General features: G+C 43.0%; 1 protein-coding gene across 9 annotated transcripts in view; it reads right to left on the reverse strand.

Annotated features, from left to right (window-relative positions):
* birc6 (baculoviral IAP repeat containing 6) overlaps window positions 1-19,694 on the reverse strand; it is a 137,812-nt gene that overhangs the window by 109,096 nt on the left and 9,022 nt on the right. For all 9 annotated transcript variants that reach the window (XM_034682615.1, XM_034682616.1, XM_034682613.1 and 6 more), the window contains exons 2-16: window positions 16,441-16,622; window positions 11,391-11,528; window positions 9,198-9,391; window positions 8,709-8,820; window positions 8,348-8,430; window positions 8,037-8,262; window positions 7,761-7,930; window positions 5,210-5,268; window positions 3,448-5,088; window positions 2,649-2,798; window positions 2,319-2,544; window positions 1,765-1,925; window positions 953-1,084; window positions 297-428; window positions 17-183 (exon numbers count right to left, since the gene is read on the reverse strand). In XM_034682615.1, coding sequence (XP_034538506.1) covers window positions 17-183; window positions 297-428; window positions 953-1,084; window positions 1,765-1,925; window positions 2,319-2,544; window positions 2,649-2,798; window positions 3,448-5,088; window positions 5,210-5,268; window positions 7,761-7,930; window positions 8,037-8,262; window positions 8,348-8,430; window positions 8,709-8,820; window positions 9,198-9,391; window positions 11,391-11,528; window positions 16,441-16,622 — 3,773 coding nt within the window. The remainder of the gene's footprint in view (window positions 1-16; window positions 184-296; window positions 429-952; window positions 1,085-1,764; window positions 1,926-2,318; window positions 2,545-2,648; window positions 2,799-3,447; window positions 5,089-5,209; window positions 5,269-7,760; window positions 7,931-8,036; window positions 8,263-8,347; window positions 8,431-8,708; window positions 8,821-9,197; window positions 9,392-11,390; window positions 11,529-16,440; window positions 16,623-19,694) is intronic.

Genomic DNA, 19,694 nt, shown 5'->3' on the forward strand with positions numbered 1-19,694 from the left:
CAGGAGGATTTGGTACCTTGGAGGCCTGGGCCCGCTGCAGCAGTGTGGACAGTGAGTGGGCTTTGGTGCCCTGGGGCTTGGCACTGGGCATTCTCAACACAGGCCGAGGGCTCTCCTCCATGCTCCTGTCACTCACCGCTTTGATGTGAACCAGGAAGGAGCGGTACTTCCCTCCTGCCATGCCTGCAGCAGAGGGAGGAACAGGGACAAGTGAGAAACACACTAACAACTTTAAACCTGCCTCACTGTGAGGGATCAGTGAGTAAACAAACAAACATGGAGGATTAGTCAGTTACCTTTGACCAGCTTGGGGCTGGTGAGGCTGAGCATGCCTGCATGACCAGAGAGATCCAGCCCACTGGCCAGCCACACCGGGCCACACAGGATGTCTTCCTTGTGGTCCTCTAAGAACGGACACAGCATGGAGCCTGCAGCAAACACAGGAGCCCATATTTTAGTCAAAGTGGAAAACAGACACACAGTTGAAGGAGGTAAGAACTTAAACATAATTTCTAATTGATAAAGCTGTTTCAATGTAAGCTGGAAGTCCATACATTTTAAACAGATGACAAACTTTAGACACTAAAAACATCAAAGGGATGATTCAATCAGACAAGTCGTCTCAGCAAATAAGAAGCGCTATTTACTTTAGTTTCAATTCTGCAGCAGCTAACCAAAAATAAGTACTTCCTGATTGTGACTGATTGTCAGCATGAACTAAAATTAAGCAAGTTTCATCCACAAAGTGAAACTATCACACTGAATATTTATTCAGAAACAGAGTTCACACAAACTATTTTAGGCAAGTTTCCAAGAGACGTGTTGTTTTTGTTTCTCATGGCTATGGGACACTAAGAAATATCTTCACTTTTAAACAACAGCTGTTTGGAAGACAAATGAAACACAAGGAACATTTGGAGTTCATGAGTCTCAAACTGAGAATCCTCTGTACCTGATGTGTCCTCTATGTCCATGAACTGGATGTCCTCTGAGAAGTCGTGCAGAAGAGGCTGGCCATTCCTCTCCCCATTGGCATGAAGGACGTTGGAGAGGGGGAATGAAATCTGTCTGTCCACTGCGATCTCTGTTCAAGACATGACAATCAATCACTCCAGCAGAGATAAAGGCTCTGTGTTTACAAAGTCCAAAATCCTTTATGGTAATATTTGAGGGGCAAAATGAAATGTAGTATTCTCTGATATAAAATAACAGAGTGGGGATGCAAGATATATCTCCATCCAATACATTATCAGCTAGTGCTTATCAATCTGATGATACTGATACAAATAACTAACAATTAAACACAAAAACACAGAACAGCAGTAACTGTGGCTAAAGTGCCGAAGTGCTGTTAAACAAGGGTTTAAGATCTGAAGATAGCTCACCAGAGACAACTCAAAGCTAAAGTAATATATGACATAATCACACCTTATGGAACAAGATGATCTACTTTGTCCAAGGAGGAAAACTAAGGAGTTTTCCAGCTAATGGTGTGATTGGAACCTAGATGTAATGTCCTGAGTAGCAGCTAAGACTCTAACATGACTTTCATTTTGTGTTGAAGGTTGCACTGTACATTTTTAAAACTAAAACCACCTGTTTTTGATTTGTTCACATGTCTGATTTGACTTGAAATGAATTATTCTTCAATAAACTGAAATGTAATGTTTTCAGTGTCAGCCTTCATAGCAGGTAATTTATCTGTTATTGCATCGGCTCAAAACCCCCACATCATGCATCTCTATAACAGAGAAGAGTCCTCACCGCTGACTTTGCCCAGCCCGGGTGCTTTGTTCTTCAGTAGGGTGACCTGGATCTGAGGAATGTTGACGATGTTGGCGTTCAGGACAAACTTGAAGTCCACGTGGCCCACCATGCAGGCCTTGGGTAACACCAGCTCAAACACGTGCTCGTCCCAGCTGGAGCTGCAGATGGATCACAGGTCACAAACTGTTTAGACACTCAACTACAGCAGTGTACATGAGTCATTACAGAGTGAGCCCTTCATCACTCGTCAGACATCCACTCTTAGATACCCATCCAAAGGGGGTTTACTGAACAGGGAACTTCTTCTCTTGTGAATTTCTGGAAGTTTGAACTGCAAAGAATTGTTTCCATGACTCGACTTTGGTCCTATTACTGAGTCACTGACTCAACACAGTACGGAGAACTTTCCACAATAAAATAAACATTTTGAAGACTGGAAAACATTTGTGAGTCAAGATGTTCTTCCAAGTAACTCTGTCACTGTGAAAGTTCTGCCTGAGAATATCACTACTGTGAGTGAATACAGCTGCTTATCAGAGGACTAAAGCTACCTGTCACTCTGAAGCTTCCAGGTGCGTGTGTGTTGGGCTGCATCTCCGTGGTGCTGTTGGTGAAGGTGTTGTGGGTGCCGTCGCTGCTGCTGCTCTTGCTGCACCTCCACCCAGCACGGTGGCACTGTGGCCGAGAAGCGGGGGGTCAGTGTCTCGAAACGCGTCAGCTCCACCAGAGACATCAGGCTCTCTATGGTCAGCGGCTGATCCACCAGGAGGTCCACTCCTAAACAAGGCGAGATGATGTGGAGGATGTCAGGAGAGCAGAGAGGTCAATACCCTGAACATTGAAAATGAAGGGCAGAGGGTGTGCCATGTGATCAGCTTTACCTGTGATCCCAGGACTAGAGGGGTTAGAGCAGGGCTTGGCCCCCTCAAGCAGCAGTTCAGCCCCTTTACAAAGGGGGCCATCAATAAACATATCTCCGTCATCTATGTCGTCGCACACACCTCCAATTTGAAGGAAATGAAGTTCTCCACCTTTTGAGGAGAGCAGAAACAGAATCAACACAAACAATGTCACACACTTTGACTTCAATACTTACCTCTGAATTTTATATGAAGACTAGACCGGCACACAGCCACAGCTCAGAGCGGAGTCAGTGGAAAATGTAAACAGAATATTCTACATGAAGAAAACATGGATTTCAAAGCAGAGCTCAACGTTAAAACGTCCTGATTAAAGCCCTGGATGATCTATGTTGATGTGTCAGAGCTGAAAAGATCCAGTGCTGACATACAGGATGTTACACTCATACAGCCCCATTGTTTAAACTAACAAACAGTCTCCACCGGTTGACGAACCATACAGAACTACAGTTACTGAACAAGCAAAAGTCTCAGTTTCCTTCCGACTTTTAAAGACAAACACTGGTGATGTGTCTTCATGTCGACTACATTTTAAAGAGTTGTTTCTTCTTTAAATCATTTTAGGTGTGTAATAAAGCCTGGCTGTCTACACGGCTAATCTACTCTGGGAGCCTGACAAAGCTTTTCAGTCACTTCATCACTAAACGGACTTGATGCATGTTCTGAGTGGAGAGCTGAACTGTGCTGAAGCACAACTGATACTGAAGCCCTTTGTTACAGTTAAAGCCTGCAGCTCTGCTGCCTTCAGAGAATAACTCACCTTTGGTGCAGGCACAAAGGCGGTCAGTCCCAGAGCAATAAGTTACTGAGACAAAGGGGTCCGTCTCATCTGCAGATCCCTCCTTTTTCGGTGGCTCCACCTTAGCCAGGACCTCCAACGTGGACAGGTCCAGTATCATAATGTACCCGGCCCTCGTGGTGACCACCAGATGTCCCAAACCTGTCACCTCTAACCGTTTGCCCTCTTTGTGGCCCAACGCAGAAGTGGAGGGAATGGTTCCCGTAGCACTGCTGCTGGTTGTGGCTGCTCCACATGCAGTCCCAGGTCCAGAAACAGCAGAGTTTGTGGGGCCCAGTCCAAACCCAGATGAGCAATTTTTTGACACAGAGGGGTGAGTCTCCTCAGAGGTCTCCTCTCCGTCATCCTCCCTGTTGTCCAGAACATCAGGAGGAAGCAGAATCAGAGAGGTGATTGCATCAGAAGGGTCCCAGATCTGCTGCACCTTGATTGGTTCCTCGTCCAAGGTGACTATGCGAGTGGAGTAGTTGAGCTTGTAGAGTGCAAGATAGCCTCCACTCCCCCCACTGGGGGGCCTCTGCTGCTGGTCTCCTGGGGGCAGGATGAGAGGTGTCTGAGGTGGTGACCCCCCTGGGTGGTGTCCTTCCACTCCGTTGGCCACTGGATGCAGGGAGTCTCCTTTTCTCTGGCTGCACAGGGCGGAGTGCAGGCGGTTCAGATTGTTGAGCGCTTCCACTTGGTTTGTAGCGCTGAGGGATTCAGAGCCGCAAGGTTGCAGGCCGACCAGGAGGTGCACACCATCCCAGCATGGCGTAATGGAGTCCACATAGAGGTTCTCCTCTTCAAGCTGTTTGGGCAGCCTCAAACACTGCACCAGCGCTCCAGGGCGAGGCGGGGCAGAGAGTGTGCTCCATTTGTCCACGTGACCATCTAACCCTGATAGGTTAGTGGTAGCATCAGCAAACTGCTGAATGTAAGTGATTGGAGGATCCTGAAGAAGAAGCTGCTCATGTGTGTCAAACTCCATCTCAATGATCTGCGGCACAGTGAAGCCCTCCTCATGGAGCCCCTTACTCATGAGGTTGTTCATTTGAGCAAACACCTGCCCTGAGGACTTGTCGTCCACCTCTCTGATGCTGTACAGCAGGAGCACGGGTATAGTCCTTCGCACAGCTGGCAGAGTGGAGGGGCTTGGAGGGTGGGACCCTGTGAGGTTAGAGAAACCCTGCTCCTGGGCTGCAGTCTGGGGGTTGCAGGTCTCTATCTCCATGGGACCCTGGTCCTGTAGAGGGCCAGGGTGGAAGGGCTCGGGGCCATGAGTTCTAAGGGGACCATCTGTGGTCCTGCGTGCTGTAGCTGGGGCTGTGGGTGGGGGTCCAGCCATGGGGGTGCTGGATGGTGAGCGGTAGCTGAGCAGGCCTCCGGCCAGAAGGCAGGGGAAGGGAATGTTGTGGTGGTCAGGGACTTTGTCCTTTGCTTTTGCCTGACTGTGAGCCTTAGCTTGGTTCAGTGGGGGGTTTGCCCCCAGCTCCTCCAGGTCTTTCACCGTGTCCTCCAGCACACTGGCCACCACCTCCCACTGGAGCTTCTCTGGCTGCTGGAGAACACTCAGCGCAGTCACCCCGAGGTTCACATCCATGCTCTCCCACTGGGACTGCTGGCCTGGAACAGAAACAGAAGAAGAGGGTCTGAGGTTTTTCTGTCTGATGATGAAGAAGGCTTCTTAGTGAGCCTGAGAGCTTAACGAGGAGAGACATGATGAAGCTGCTTTAAGGGCTCATACCTGTTACTGACTCTGATCGTGAATGCTCATCACTGTCGGAATCCTCCAACTGGTCGTCACTGAAAACAAAGAGGTGTTTAAAAAACGTGACAAACATAAACACAGACAGAGAGCTGGGACACACACACACACACACACTACAGTCCTGCAGAGGACAGAGTGGCTGTGTCAGAACATGTGACAACTCTTTCCAATCATCTGAAACTTTGAGGGGATTTGCTGTTGTTGTGATTGTTTTGTTGTTGTGATTGTTTTGTTGTTGTGATTGTTTTGTTGTCATTCGGTGGCATGATAATGCTGTACGAGTAATTAACTGATTCAGAAACTCAGCAGCTTTAATGCAGCTTACAACTCAAGCTTTTGCTGCATTAAACAAACAGCCAGCTCCCAGCAGGGTGGTGCAGAGGTGTAAGTAAAGCTTTACATATATATAGTCCTTTTTGACAGACACAGGAATAAAACAATTCAATATAAAAGCAATAAACAGGCAATATAACAATGAGACCAAAACAAACCAAAGTAAAGCAAAGACAAGGACTGACATCTAATCACAGAGTTTTTGGTGTTGCTGAGGTTTTATCAGTTGTGTAAAGTTGTCCAAAGATTGAATGCATGAGATGATTTGTACTCATGAAACAAAGCTGCACCCTCGCTTGTTTTACTTGAATTACATCATATTACATTTCACTCTGGCAGGCCTTCTTTGGTCTTTATGGAGGAATCATTGATGTGAAAGGATGGAGTGTCTCCCTTCAGCTCAGGATGAAGTCAAAGTATAAATATGTTTGCCTCATTTTAAACTCCATTCAGAAACTGCCCCTGGACATAACTATTGACGTGCTTAGAAAGAAGAATGGAGAATAAACGTCTGACCTGGAGCCCACCTGAAATTTATATTTATGCAGGAAACATGTCATCTTTTTTAAACACAAACTAAAAACCTACTTAGTCAGTCTGTCTTTTATGTAGGCTTTAACAATGTTATTACTTACTTTTACTATAATATAGATTTTAATGTTGTTTTATTATTTCATTAATTTTAACTGTTTATTTAATTTTTATTTATTTTTAAATTATGTACTCAGTTTTATTGATATTTTCAGCCTTCATTTTATTTTCAACTTTAATCCTTACCCTTATTTGAACTATTTATATTCTTAATATTAACTTGACGCTTCAACTTGTTTTAATCACACATATGTTATTGTTGCTGGTGTACTGGAAGTCTCTATCTTAAAATCAATTTTTGTTCTTAAATAAGTCTCGCCATTATTTTATTTCTGCTTCTTTCTTGTTTTCAGTCGCTGTGAAGCACTTTGAATTGCATTTGATTTGTATGAAAAGTGCTATTTAAATAAATAAGCTTGAGCTCTCACCTTTTTTGTGAGACATACAAGTGTTGCAGTGATTTACAAGTACCCATTAAGACCTTATGTCATCACTATAAATGAGCACCTCTGACTCCACCCAAGACTGGTGGGAAAAGGCCTCAAACTTTGACCAGAGATGGAAGCAAAATGTTACTGGTTTCAATTAGTCTTTTAATTTAGTCGTTTGTGTTGAAGTAAGAGCTTCACATTGCCTTCCATATGCTGGAGACACAATATACAAATACCAAAGTTTATACATTTATAAAGCACTACAGTGGGAAAGATAAACTCCTCTTAAAGGTCTCATTTCTCATCACTTCATCAGGATGCACCACAAACTTTGTTTTTATAACTGCTGAGCTGTGCTCTAACTCCAGGTTCAGCTCATGTGGCTCACACTTTATAATTCATGCCCTCGAGTGTGCACTTGTCGTCCTCCACGCTGAACACACAACAGTTCACAGCCACAGGTCTGATCTGGTTGTTACGTCGTCCCCTAAATACTCAATTCTGATTGGCCAATTAAAGCAAAGGGTCTGTTATGTGTGCAAAGCTAACAGCTGCTGCTAATCATGAGACGTGAGCGGGCCACTATTAGGATGTTGTTAGCGTGAAGTTCCAACCACAGAATGGTCCAATGAATGGACCGATTGTTGTGAATAAAGGACGAACATATTCAAATGAATTAATGATGTGAAGTCTTCTTCCTGTGTCTAAGGGCGAGGTCATTATAGCAGAAATTAAACCTCTTTAGACCGGAGATGTGCGTTTCATCAGTTTAATGTCATCACTGCTAGTCAGCACCAGAATTATAAGTCCATTAAGCTAATTATTTATAGTTTTATTGGCCAGAAATACCAGTCATATGTGATCTCTCAAACTGGACTAATGTGTAACCAGCACAGGCATGTGGACGTTAATCTGCAAGGAGGACCAAAGGTTAGTGGTGCCAGCTCTACCAGTGCTAGTTTAACTCTGCAGACTCTGTGATCCTGTGTTTAGACCCGTTTCTGTTCTGGGTGTATTCTCATCTTTAGACTCGACGGCTAGGAAATATTTCGCTTCAGAACATTCAGTCTCCTCCACCCTTGCTCCACCCTGTCTGACCCATGACTCATTCACAGTGCATTAATCATTTGATATATATATATATATATCTATGCATCTTTGTTTGTTTTTACCTGTCTCCCTCTAGCTTGGGCAGGTCTGAGCAGGAGGATGACTCCTCAAGCCAAGCTAGAGTTGGTCTCCGAGACTCTGTCAGCGTCTGCTGGCTCTGCACACCCCCACACAGGATCAGCTGCCTCAGGATGGCCGGGTCATACGGATTGATGTCAAACTTAAGGTGCACCTGTACGACACACAATCACAAACACACAGTCAACATCTGCAGCATGTTTGAAAGGGAAACATAAAACATGATACTTTGTCATGCACTCAAAGGTTGAATCTTTGACCTTCATCATTTTGGAAACATCCCAGATGCAGATCTTGCCCCTCCTTGTGGCAGCAGCCAGGAACTGCGGGCAGCTGCCAAAACCATAGCAGGCGATCTTGTCTGAACTGTCGGGGCTGTTGGGGAACTGGGCGGGACTGGTCGCCAGTGTCACTGACAGTGGCACATTTTGGGTGTGCTCCCCTTTTACAAACGGACAATTGGGAGAATGTCGCTCGTGTTCAGACCTGGAGGGGTGCAGGGAAGAAAGATCAGGTATCAGCGATATGACACACTACTTTAACTTTTAAACAGTTGATGATCTGAACTGACCATGGCTCGTCTGTGGGTTCCCAACAGACCAGGCACACGCTGCAGGTGAAACACATAGCTCTGTCGTCCCCTGTTGATGCAGGCTGTGAAAAGACAGAAGTCAATAAAGGTGACACTTCCACAGCCAAGACTCCCATAGTCCAGCTTTAAACTGGAGAATCCTGGAGCTTCTAGAGTAGAGGCATAAACACCACAAACACCTTTGGCATAGATACTAAATCCACGCTAACATTAGGATTGTTATCTAATTAAATATGTCACAGATCTAAAACATCAGCATGCTCTATTATAAAGACACTTTGACTGCATGCAAACACTGAATTGGTTAACATCTGTAAACTATATACACCTGAGAACCTACCTGATGGTAAAACCCTGCTTGAGCCATTGGATCAGGCTGAGCCCATCTGTACCCAGCATGTGGCCACGATGTGAAAGTCTCCCTCCTGTTGGCCTCACTGTACATCAAAGACCTGCAGAGAGCAACACATTTAGAAACATGCACAGTATACTCTGGGCTAAAGGTGCAATCTGTCAAACCTCACAAACAGTGGACAACATGTGAAATCTTTGTCACATATCACACATTTAAAAAGCCCTCCAAAACACGTCATTCAAATGCTTCTGCAGTGATTCTTTCACTCCTCCCTCCACATGCCTGAGCAAAACATGATAATGAGCAGGTCAAAGTCTTGATATTGGCTTCCTCAAAGGAGAACAATAATGATAAGAATGGAAAGCATTAAAGCATGAATTAATCAACGTTAAATGGTCAAGATGGCCGACAGATACGTGCCTCAGTAAATTCTCAGTGTAGGATACAGTAGAATTTGTTCCCCCGCTTGCTCACCTATCTACAGAGCGACCAGGTCCCACCCCAAGCTCCGGCCTGGCGCTTGACAAGAGGTAGGAGAGCCTGTCCATGATGGATGAGGCCACAGACAAGGCAGCTACGTTCTGGTTGATCTTCTTCAGCTCGTTGACGATGGCGCTGGCCACCAGCTTCAGCACGTGGTGGGGAAGATGGAAGGTCACCGTCGCCCACTGAAAGAGAGAAGAGGTACAAGGTGTTAGAGAGGAAGAGAAAGTACATCAGAAAGTGACAGCAACACACATCAAACCATCTGTCTTCTGCAGCTGGTACCAGTTCATATAATAATAATAATAATAATAATATAATAACTTTATTTAAAAAACAAATGTTTATAAAGTGCTTTGACAAATAAAGCATGGTTTGAATAACAAAGTAAACCTTTTAGCAGACAGAGAAAACCGAATACAACGAAGAGGTTAAAAAGAATACACGAAAATTAAACAGAATGAAGTGGTGTGACAACAGACCAATAGATCATTGTTTAAGAGGTTCTTCAAAGATAAATAAATACAAATAAATTAATATGGATAAGAAAATAAATACATTTAAAAAATGGATAAGTAAGTAGAAGCATAAAAGGTTTTCAGAATAAGAGGATGGCATCACATCTGAGAAAAATAGAATTAGTGAAAAGGATAAATTAGGAACATTAAAAGAATAAATAAAAAAAGTAATTAGCATTTAAAATATGACACTATTAATGCAAACGTCATATCTGTTTTGGGGAGGTGGGGAAAAAGTTCAGTTTTGAGCCCTGTGCCATTACTAAAAGTCCCATGCACCCTGCTAGGAGCCATTTGTCATCATTGCCTATTCTAAATAAAACAAGTTCTCCTTTCAAATATAAGACCAGGTCAAATCTTAAACAGCTGCTGGCTAGTGTTGAATATATACGTTTTATTTTGATGCATATATTTCATGAATTAATTAAAAATCTATCTGAACGCAGAATTTAAAAAATAAAAACAATAGCAAAACAGACAGAGCTAACATTGCTTGATGGCAGCCACACTGCGAGGCTGCTTTCAATGTCCACAGACATTAATTGATCACTTTTCAATCAGACTCATGAGCGTTTGGTTGCGGCTGATAAAAATGCAAATCTAAAATACTAAAATATTTTAATCAGCCTCTCAGTGTCAGAATAAGTCAACACAGACTTTACAGAACACATTTTTCTGAGACTAGTGCACTAGAACGCAGCGGATCGTAAAGGTGTTTATCTGACTGGCTCATTAGCTCCTCTAAGTAGCTTTAGGTCTAAGAAGGCTCTCCAGTGTAAGACCCTAACCCACAATGAATGCTGCTCTTATGCTGCTGTGAGAAAAGTTGCAGAAACAGTAGTTACTGAGAATGACTCTAAGGTACTCTGAATGACCCTGCAGCGCTGACACATTCAGACTTTTCTAGACTGGCTCCTCTCACATTATCTCCTCTCATGACACCCCACATGCTGAGACAGAAGTCATGACTGCCCAATTAAAAAAAACTTGCTTTGCCACTGTCACACCATCAGGGTTCCCACTCTTTTCCAGAGATCATTTCCCAGGACATTTCCAGGACATTTTCAGTGATGATCAAGCTGGTATGACAGTCTAAATTGAGTTCCTAATTTAGTTCCTAAATAGTCTAATATGTTCCTCTCAGTGGAAGTCTACATTGAAAGACATGCAGTCTATGGTATGGGATATGGCTATCCATGGCAAATTAATTATAGAACAATGCAACCTAAGATGCACAGCACTTTATTAGTGCAACCAAGTAACAATGATGGCCAACTCATCTCAGCTTTCTCTTCTCTCAAAAAATATTAAATGAGCTAAGTAAAAAAACAAAAGAGCCAGCAAAGGACTCTGGAATCTTCCTTACTGAAATAAATAAATTACAATAATGATCAGAGGATCAGTGCATAAATTGACCTAAATAGAACTGAATGACAAAAATGGCCACAAATGTTGAATGATGATGTGTTTTTTTAACCTTGTCAGGTCACATGCAGTCATGTTGGAATAATTTTCCAGGACAATCTGTGATTTTCCAGGACATTTTACTTTTTCTTCTATTTTCCAGGTGTTTTCCAGTACTGGAAAACTGGTCAACTGTTTTCCAGGTTTTCCAGGACGCGTGGGAACCCTGCACCATTCATATATCAGGGGCTGCCACACTAACCTTGGCCACTTTGTGATTGGCCGCCGTCTCATGTGAGGTATTCTTCAGGCCTTCTTTGAGCTGGGTGATGAAGAGTTCATAGCCCTCTGTGTTGGACACATCGATCTTCTCCTGACAGGCGGACAGCATCTGCTGGGCCTGAAATCACACACACAAATATAAACATGGAGCAGAGCTTTAGTTGACAACAGAGTGAGTCTTCAGCTTTGATACAAACTGATCTCAAAGAGGTCAATGGATGCAGAATCATTTAAGTTCAGCTTCCTCTGAAACATCCTGCTACACATTAAATAAACGTCTGGACTTTGTGTTCATTCACAGAGTATTAGGGTGCAGAACATGAGCAATAATTATGATACGACAAAACAAAAACAACAACAAACAAAAGAACAAATCCTCTCTCTCTCACACACACACAAACAAAGAACACAATTAGTAAAGGAATGATTAAGGGTTAAGGCAGATTATTAAGTATAATAGCAGATAATGGTTGAACCCTCAGTTGGACTTGTTTGGAGTTCATATGTTCATGTCACATATTTGCCACTTGGCACATGCTCCTGCATGTGATCATGTAACCACAGAATGAAGCCAGCAAACATCACGCTGGAGGAGGTCGACCCCGCCCAGCAACCTGACTTTTCTGTTTTTAAACAAAGGTTTGTTTGTGTTTATTAAACTAATGATGTGCTTTTCATTAATGTCTAACATTGGTATGAACCAAAGGTTAACATTTTTAAAAAGTTGGTTTTAAAACTGAGAAATCTTCAGACTGAAGAGATTTCAACTGGTGACCTGTGTGGTATCTTTAAACCTTCATCATGATCAGGGTATTCTTCAGACCAACAGCAAAGTGTAAAAATATATCACAATGATAAATACCTACTGGTTGATTCAGATTATATTGTTGACTACACTACCAGTCAAAAGTTTGTAAACCCCTTCTCATTCAAGGGTTTGTATTTATTGTAATGATTGTAAACACTGTAGATTAATACTGAAGACATCAAAACTATGAAAGAACATATATGGAATTATTGAATGAACCAAAAAGTGTTAAACAAAGCAGAATCTGTTTTATATTTCAGATTCTGTAAAGTAGCCCCCTTTTTCCTTCATGACAGGTTTACACACTCTTGGTATTCTCTCAGACTGCTTCATGAAGTGGTCTCCTGGGATAGTTTCTAATTAATCCATATTACTTCATAGTTTTGATGTCTTCAGTATTAATCTACAAAACCATTAAATGAGAAGGTGTGTCCAAACTTTTGACTGGTAGTGTATGTCTGTATCGCACCTTGTAACTCTGGTTTTGAAAGGTGCATTACAAATACATTATTATTATTATCATTACACGTTTTGATATATTATCAAGCCCTGAACCTAAAAAAGAGCCAGATGCCTACTGAAACACAAGACCTGGATAAATACAGTATTTAATAGTGATGCACCAACTGAGGGAACCATACAACACCATTATCAAACAACTTTAACTCTACAATTCATTAAGAGATAAAAATCTGAGTGAGGACTATCGGGGACCGAGGGATGGATTAATGTAAAGGTACATGGATTACTGCATTACTGAGTGCTGCTTTCTTGTCACAAATCATTACGTGTGTCAATGACAGTCCACAGAGTATTGATCAGAAGTCAACAATCACCATATTAAACTTATCTGAACCAAAAGTGAAAGTCTGACAACGTGAGGACGGAAACTGACGCTGGGTCATGGACAGCTGATGATAAAGGGCTGAGAAGACTCTCTCCTGTGCTAAAGGTCACAGTGCTAAACACAGCAAGGTCAAACATACAGCTCCACACTGTTACTGAAGAACAACAGAGCCCCTGATTCCAGTAATGAGTCATGGACAGGATGATTAATACGTCTCCTCCCACTGACCCTGACTCTGCAGCTTTCTTCACAGAGACAACTTACGTACCTTTAGGATGAACTAATGAGGCTGATCCTGAACAACAACAATACTTTAACTCACCCTCTTGAAAGATCTGTTCCCTCATCCACTGCTTCAATCATCTGAGAGAATAACTGGTCTGTACAAATGTCCAGAGCTGATCTGAAAATCTTAACCAGGGCTGATCCTGGTCTTATTGGAGGGCACTCTGTTTTACGTAGCAGAGAGGTTACAGACTCAGACCAGGGTGCAACATTCAGGTAGATTCTTCTCCTTTTTTCTAATAGAAACTATATTTCTGGGAGTAAGGTGTTGGCAGCTCAGTTTTAGACTCTAGACCAATGCAAACCTGGTTCTAGTTCCGGGCTGGTGCTCGCACTGGTTCAGAGCTGGTTGAACTTGCTAACCAACTCGTCACCACTTTGTTTTTCCAACCCGCACAAGCCCGTTGAAGAGCCACGTCATGACGTCACTTCTACGTGGCCGCTTTTCCCAGCAGTGCTAGCGCAAAACTTTCCCTCACAATAACAACGGTGGGGATGAACCGACCACTGCTTAGCCCTGGAATCCATTAGCTTAGTCTTTGTTATTTTTTCGCTGCAGGAAAATGGCGGAAACCTGTTTGGTTTGTCTTTTTGGTCACCCCTCTACCCACCCCTGATGTAAGCGGTTCGTGGTTGTAGGCCAGCAAAGAGTTGGTGCTTCTCTGGAACCTGTTTTCCTGGCCAGGAGCTGGTTCTCTCGCAGTCGAAACACCAAAAAATGGTTCTCAATTGAGCACCTGCTCCAAACCGGCCCTGAAACTGCCTCGTGGAAAAGGGGTATCTGTGATCCATGTTGAGAATTAAACAGATTGTTTATAAAGGTACGGAGGCCTCTCACTGAGGGATAGGAAGTAAGTACTACCTTTCATCAGTTTGAGGAGATGTATTCTTTCACAATATATTCCTTCTCTGCTGTTGAACAGTAACACCTCATCTGGCAGGTTTTCAGGTACCATAATGACGGCAGTATGTTGTGAAGAAGCCTAATTGTTTCCATCATCAGGCCGTTCTTCTCCTCTGCTCTCGAGTCTCTACTACAACCAAAAAAGTGATGATGATGGATGATTTTCACACTGTTTGAAAAAATGGATCCAAACCTTGCGGCAGTGACTCTCAGGCTAAAGTTAGTCATCATCCGCGCTCATTTTCACTTTCCCATCTGATGTAATGGACTTAAGGTCTTCCTCCAGCCTCCAGCCTCCAGGGGCCGGGCAGTGACAAAACACAGGTGACACATAAACAGGAAGCAACTCTCAGCGCACCGTCTCCTCTCTGACATGTCTCCCAGGGTGTTTCCAGTGGGTGAGAGCATGTGTGACAAAACAACCTCCTGCTGTGTGCTCAAAAGGGCGACGACGGAAAATGTGGCGATACTCTGAGAGAGAGCGTCTCAGAGGTTTAGGAGCAGAGAGTAGAAGCAGCTACAGTTAAAGAGAAAGGATCGTTGTGGTGTACTGTGAGAACAGGTCACATGTCAGCTCAGGTAAAAGAAATGAGCAGTAAGAATGGAGGCTGATGAATTTTCACTTGTTGGTACAGTTAGAAATAGATGTTAACTTTAGAATGAAGCACAGAAGTAAATCAAAACAGGAGGGATTCTCTTAAGACCACAGGTCTAGGGGAGGGAGGCTGTAAACCATTGTTAGTTTAACTGAGCTTTTATTTCACACTTGGCCTCTTTGATTAAAGAATAATGCTAGGTGCAAAAACATTGCTTAATGCTGCGCTAACTTTATGTAGTGCGATAAATACCCAGAAAACTGAATTGCACTACTAGCTTTAACTCACCTTATCTGTCATGTTGTCTAATTACAATCGTGATGTGAGTTGTGAGAATAAAGGCGGCAATTTGCAACTTAAATAAATGTGCACGTGTCTGTAAATGTTATATCCTCTCCTCTGATTGTTTGGCGTCTACTCATCATCTGCTCTGACAGTTTGAGAGTGTGAGTGTGAGTGTGTGTGTGTGTGTGTCCACGCAGCATGTTTGTTTGGTCACATGACTATCTAGCGTGCAGAGCGCAGAGTGACCAACATAGATGCAGAGAGACAGGAGCATGACGAGCAAGCCGATGCCGAACTGTTGGCACAGAAGAGCACAACATCTGTCATATGGAAGTATTTTTGATTCAGTTACGTTGACATAGAGCAGAAAGAAGTGCTGTGCAAAACTTGCTCATTACAAAGTCACTACGTCGCATGGTGACTTGACTAATGTGTATCGACACCTGTGACCTGAGACAACACAGAGGAAAGGTGCTCACACTTTTCATTAACATGTATATCCAATGAGTCTCCAGAGAGCACTCGCTTGAAATTCGGAAAATCACCCGAACATCATTTCTGTTTTATTTCTTAATATTTGTAAGTTTTAAATTGGGAAAAACATACTTCAAACTATCAATAATCTCTACATGTTACTTGATAATCAAGCAATTATCCTCATAATATCATGTATTATATCTCAACTGCAAAATCGTGCACTATAATCACACGATATTACCTCATCATGCTGCACTAGTTTGTTCCAGGTTTTTACTGAGTTATAAAAATGAGACTGAACATAAAGTGGCTGATGGCTGGCTTAAGCCTCATCTATCTGCATCAAATGGTGTGAAAGCTTGGCTTTTATAAACCAGGAATCCATCCAACAGGTAAAAAGGTACCCTGTCCCTAGAGAAAGAACTGTTATTTGAAATAACAGTTTTTCTTTTAATCACGATTAACTGAGACTTCAGGATGTGATTGTTGTAAATGGTTATTTCCATTTAACGCTGAAATAACACAGCCTTGTTTATGGTATCACCTTCAGTCATCAGATCAGAGTTGATGAGTATGAGGAAGAAGAAGAAGAAGAAGAAGAAGTGTGATTAATAGAAATCTGACAGTTAAGGTTTCCACCTGCTGAATGATTGCGTCAGAGGACTTAAAGAGGATTCATTCACTCAGACACTCTGACTACAGAACAAAGGGCTCAGTGTAAACACACCTACACAGGCCAAACACACCAACTGATGTCACATATCAGGTCACACCAACCATCTCTGTGAAGTGCGTCTCTGAGCAGTAAAACATGCGGTCCTGCCTTACCTCTGTGACCGGCAGCTCCAGCTGAACCATGTCCTCGGGCTTCGCCACCGGAGGCTGCAGAGCGGTGTCCAGGAGCAGGATGCCGTTCAGGTCCTTCCTGCATCCCACTGCATAGTCGTCCACAAAAAGCACCTTGTCCACTGCGGGAAAGTACTGACACCTGACACGGCCGCCAGGTTTAGCTGTGACAGAGACAGAGGACAGAGCACAGAGTCAGGAGGGATGAAGGAACGATGCTGGGGGACCTGGACAAAGGTAACACCTGAACTGTTAAACTCTGGTGGAGTTTAAGGAGAATACATGAGACCTCTTTTTTGAGTCAGTGAAATTAAAGCCCAACCTGATAAACCAACCAGGTCTGGCCACCTTTTTTCCACTGATAGCATTGGTTACTCTACTGTCTGGAAAACTGGACAGAGTTATCACTGCATGATGAATAAACAAGTCATCTCAATATGAGAATATTTCTAGGTTACAGTCTAATCCTGCTCTTTATAGCAGAACTAAAGAGAGAGATCACAGCAGGTTATGTGGCTTCATTTTAAAATGGAATCTTTTATTTGAGTGCTGTCATTTTAACATGGTTATGTTTACTAACTTTGCTACTTACTTGCCCAAAGTTTGGCTTCATCCATACCTTTTTTTAAATGACTGGCGCAAGCAATAAGTCGTCATTTTCCAGCCCGTAAAACTGACTCTTTCAGAAAGGCTGCATACCTAATGTTAGTTTAAAACTATTAGGTTGCATTAAAGGTGACATATCATGCAAAATCGACTTTTTGATGGTTCTCTACCTGAAATATGTGTCCCTGGCATGTCTACAAACCCCCCGAGAATGGAAAAAATCCATTCTGCCCCTGTTCTGATTTCTCCACCTTTCTGTAAATGTGTGTGAAACGAGCCGTTTCAGACTTCTGTGTTTTTGTTACGTCACAACAATATCCAGTCAGAGCTCGGAGCTAGTTCAGCACATAGACTGTATAAAATACAACTCAACTTCTCCGATTTTCATTACCTGCACAAATGTGTGCTAACAAGGAGCTTAGGAGGTTGTAGGCTGTCTTAATAAACACAAAGGTCGGTTTTACTCCCTACGTCTGCAGATTTGAAGATCTAGTGGATGATTTTTATTTGTCATGGAAAAGTGGTAGTGCTAGTTAGCATAGCCACATAGCTACATGTTGGTAGCTGTGTACCAAGACACACGTCTACATACTGATAAATAAAACAACAAGAAACACTAAATCTGTGACCAATCCTTCAGAAAGGTCCTGCTGCAGGCGCCTCTCCGTCAGGATCAGATTCTGGATCAGATTCAGAAGGTTAATGTAACAGCAGCCGTGTATATTCAGCCAACATGTAAACATTAGATCAACGTGCTGGAGAGCCGAGGCCACATCCACTTCCTGAGGGGGCGTGGTCAGAGAGAAAACAGAGTGTTCTGAGGAGGACTGAAGAAGAGGGCTTTTCAGGCATGCCAAAATCTGATTTCATTAAACTTTAAAGACATGTTTTGGGGACCTCTTAGACCAATATATATTGATGAAAAAAGGGTGATATGTCACCTTTAAAGGTTGTACAAGCAGAGCTGAGACCTGCTGACTCGGTCATATCAGCTACAACACCTGATTACCATAGACTGTGTAAATAATGGACGTAGTATCTGTGACGTCACCGTTCTGTTCCTGAAGCGCTGTTTTGAGGCCAATCGACGGCGGCAGCCATATTGCTGCTGTCGAGCGATTGTGATGTAAAGAGGCGGGCTTTGAGCCTCATCAACAGCTACAGTGTTCCTGCCTGTCAATCAAGTCAGCTGTGCCTCTAATTGGAAGACTCGTTATCTTAATATCTTGGAAATTGCCGCATTAGAAAAAAATTCACTCCCAGTAAAGTGTGTGCTGATCAAGAAATGAGCTATCCAGACTACACTTGTCTTTTGTACTAGGCTGTAAACATGTTTATTCTGTATGTGGTTTCCGGTAGCACTTCAGCATTGAACTCATATTTTTAGACTGGAGGTTGCCGCTTGGTTCCTGCCTGTCAGTAAAGTCAGCCATGCCCTTATTTGGGCAAAACTTGTAATCTTAATATCTTCAAAAATGTCTCGTTCGTCTGTACAGTGTGTGCCAATAGAGAAAATAGCTCGTCAGACTGAAGCCGCTTCTCGAACCAGGCTGTAAACATGTTTATTTCTGCTGTAGATCGTCTTCTTTGAATGGGTGTGTATGTGGTTTCCAGTGTTTCTGCAGCCAGCCTCTAGTGGACGCTTGACGAACTGCAGTTTCTAACACTTCAGCATGAGCTTCATATTTTGAGACTGGAGGTTGCCGCTTGGCTGATTAAACCATAGACTGTATAAAATATGGAGGTAGTATCCCTGACGTCACCCATCTGTTTCTGAAGCGCTGTTTTGAGGCCAACCGTGGGTGGGAGCCATATTGGAAATGTTGAACTTAACCTAACCTCTGTCGAGTTAGTGTGAGGTAAAGAGGCGGGCTTTGAACCTTCTAGCCAACAGCTACAATGTTCCCGCCTGTCAGTCATGTCCTTATTTAGGCAAAACTCTTAATCTTAATATCATCTGAACTGTCGCGTTATAAAATAATCCCCACCCCCCCTCCGTACAGTGCGTGTCGATTAAGAAATTAGCTCGTCAGACCTAAACCGTTTTTTGAACCAGGCTGTAAACATGTTTACTTCTGCTGTATAGATCTTCTTCTTTGAATAGGTGTATGTGGTTTTCAGTGTTTCTGCAGCCAGCCTCAGACAAACTGCAGTTTCTAACACTTCCTCATTGGCTCCATATTTTGAGACAAGAGGTTGCCGCTTGATGATTACACACACCTGTACCATGTTATGCTCACAAACATCATGCTAGACCAGCAGCAGGTAACTAAACAAAGGGTGACAGGTGCTCCTGGTCTGGTTGTATATGTGAGCTGCTGTTGAACGGTTGATTTATGGGTTTTATAACACTGCTAACACTGTGTTATCAGCGCTACATGGACCATCATATTTTTTTATGAATGTATATTGGTCTGTTTTATGCTCTTCTGTTTACACCTGCCTTTTCAAGCTCAACATGCAGTAGTAGTCATGTGTAGTCATGTGTGTAAGTTATTATGGACGTACATTAGTTATGAAACAGAACTGTAAGTCAGGGTGTAAATATTCCCTCTCACAGGTGATCAGACGACATTATGGTTCTTTTTTCTGTATGTGCCCACACACTAAAGTTATTTTTGGACTGTTTC

The sequence above is a fragment of the Notolabrus celidotus genome, chromosome 4 (genome assembly GCF_009762535.1).
Source record: "Notolabrus celidotus isolate fNotCel1 chromosome 4, fNotCel1.pri, whole genome shotgun sequence".
In the NCBI taxonomy this organism is placed as follows: Eukaryota; Metazoa; Chordata; class Actinopteri; order Labriformes; family Labridae; genus Notolabrus; species Notolabrus celidotus.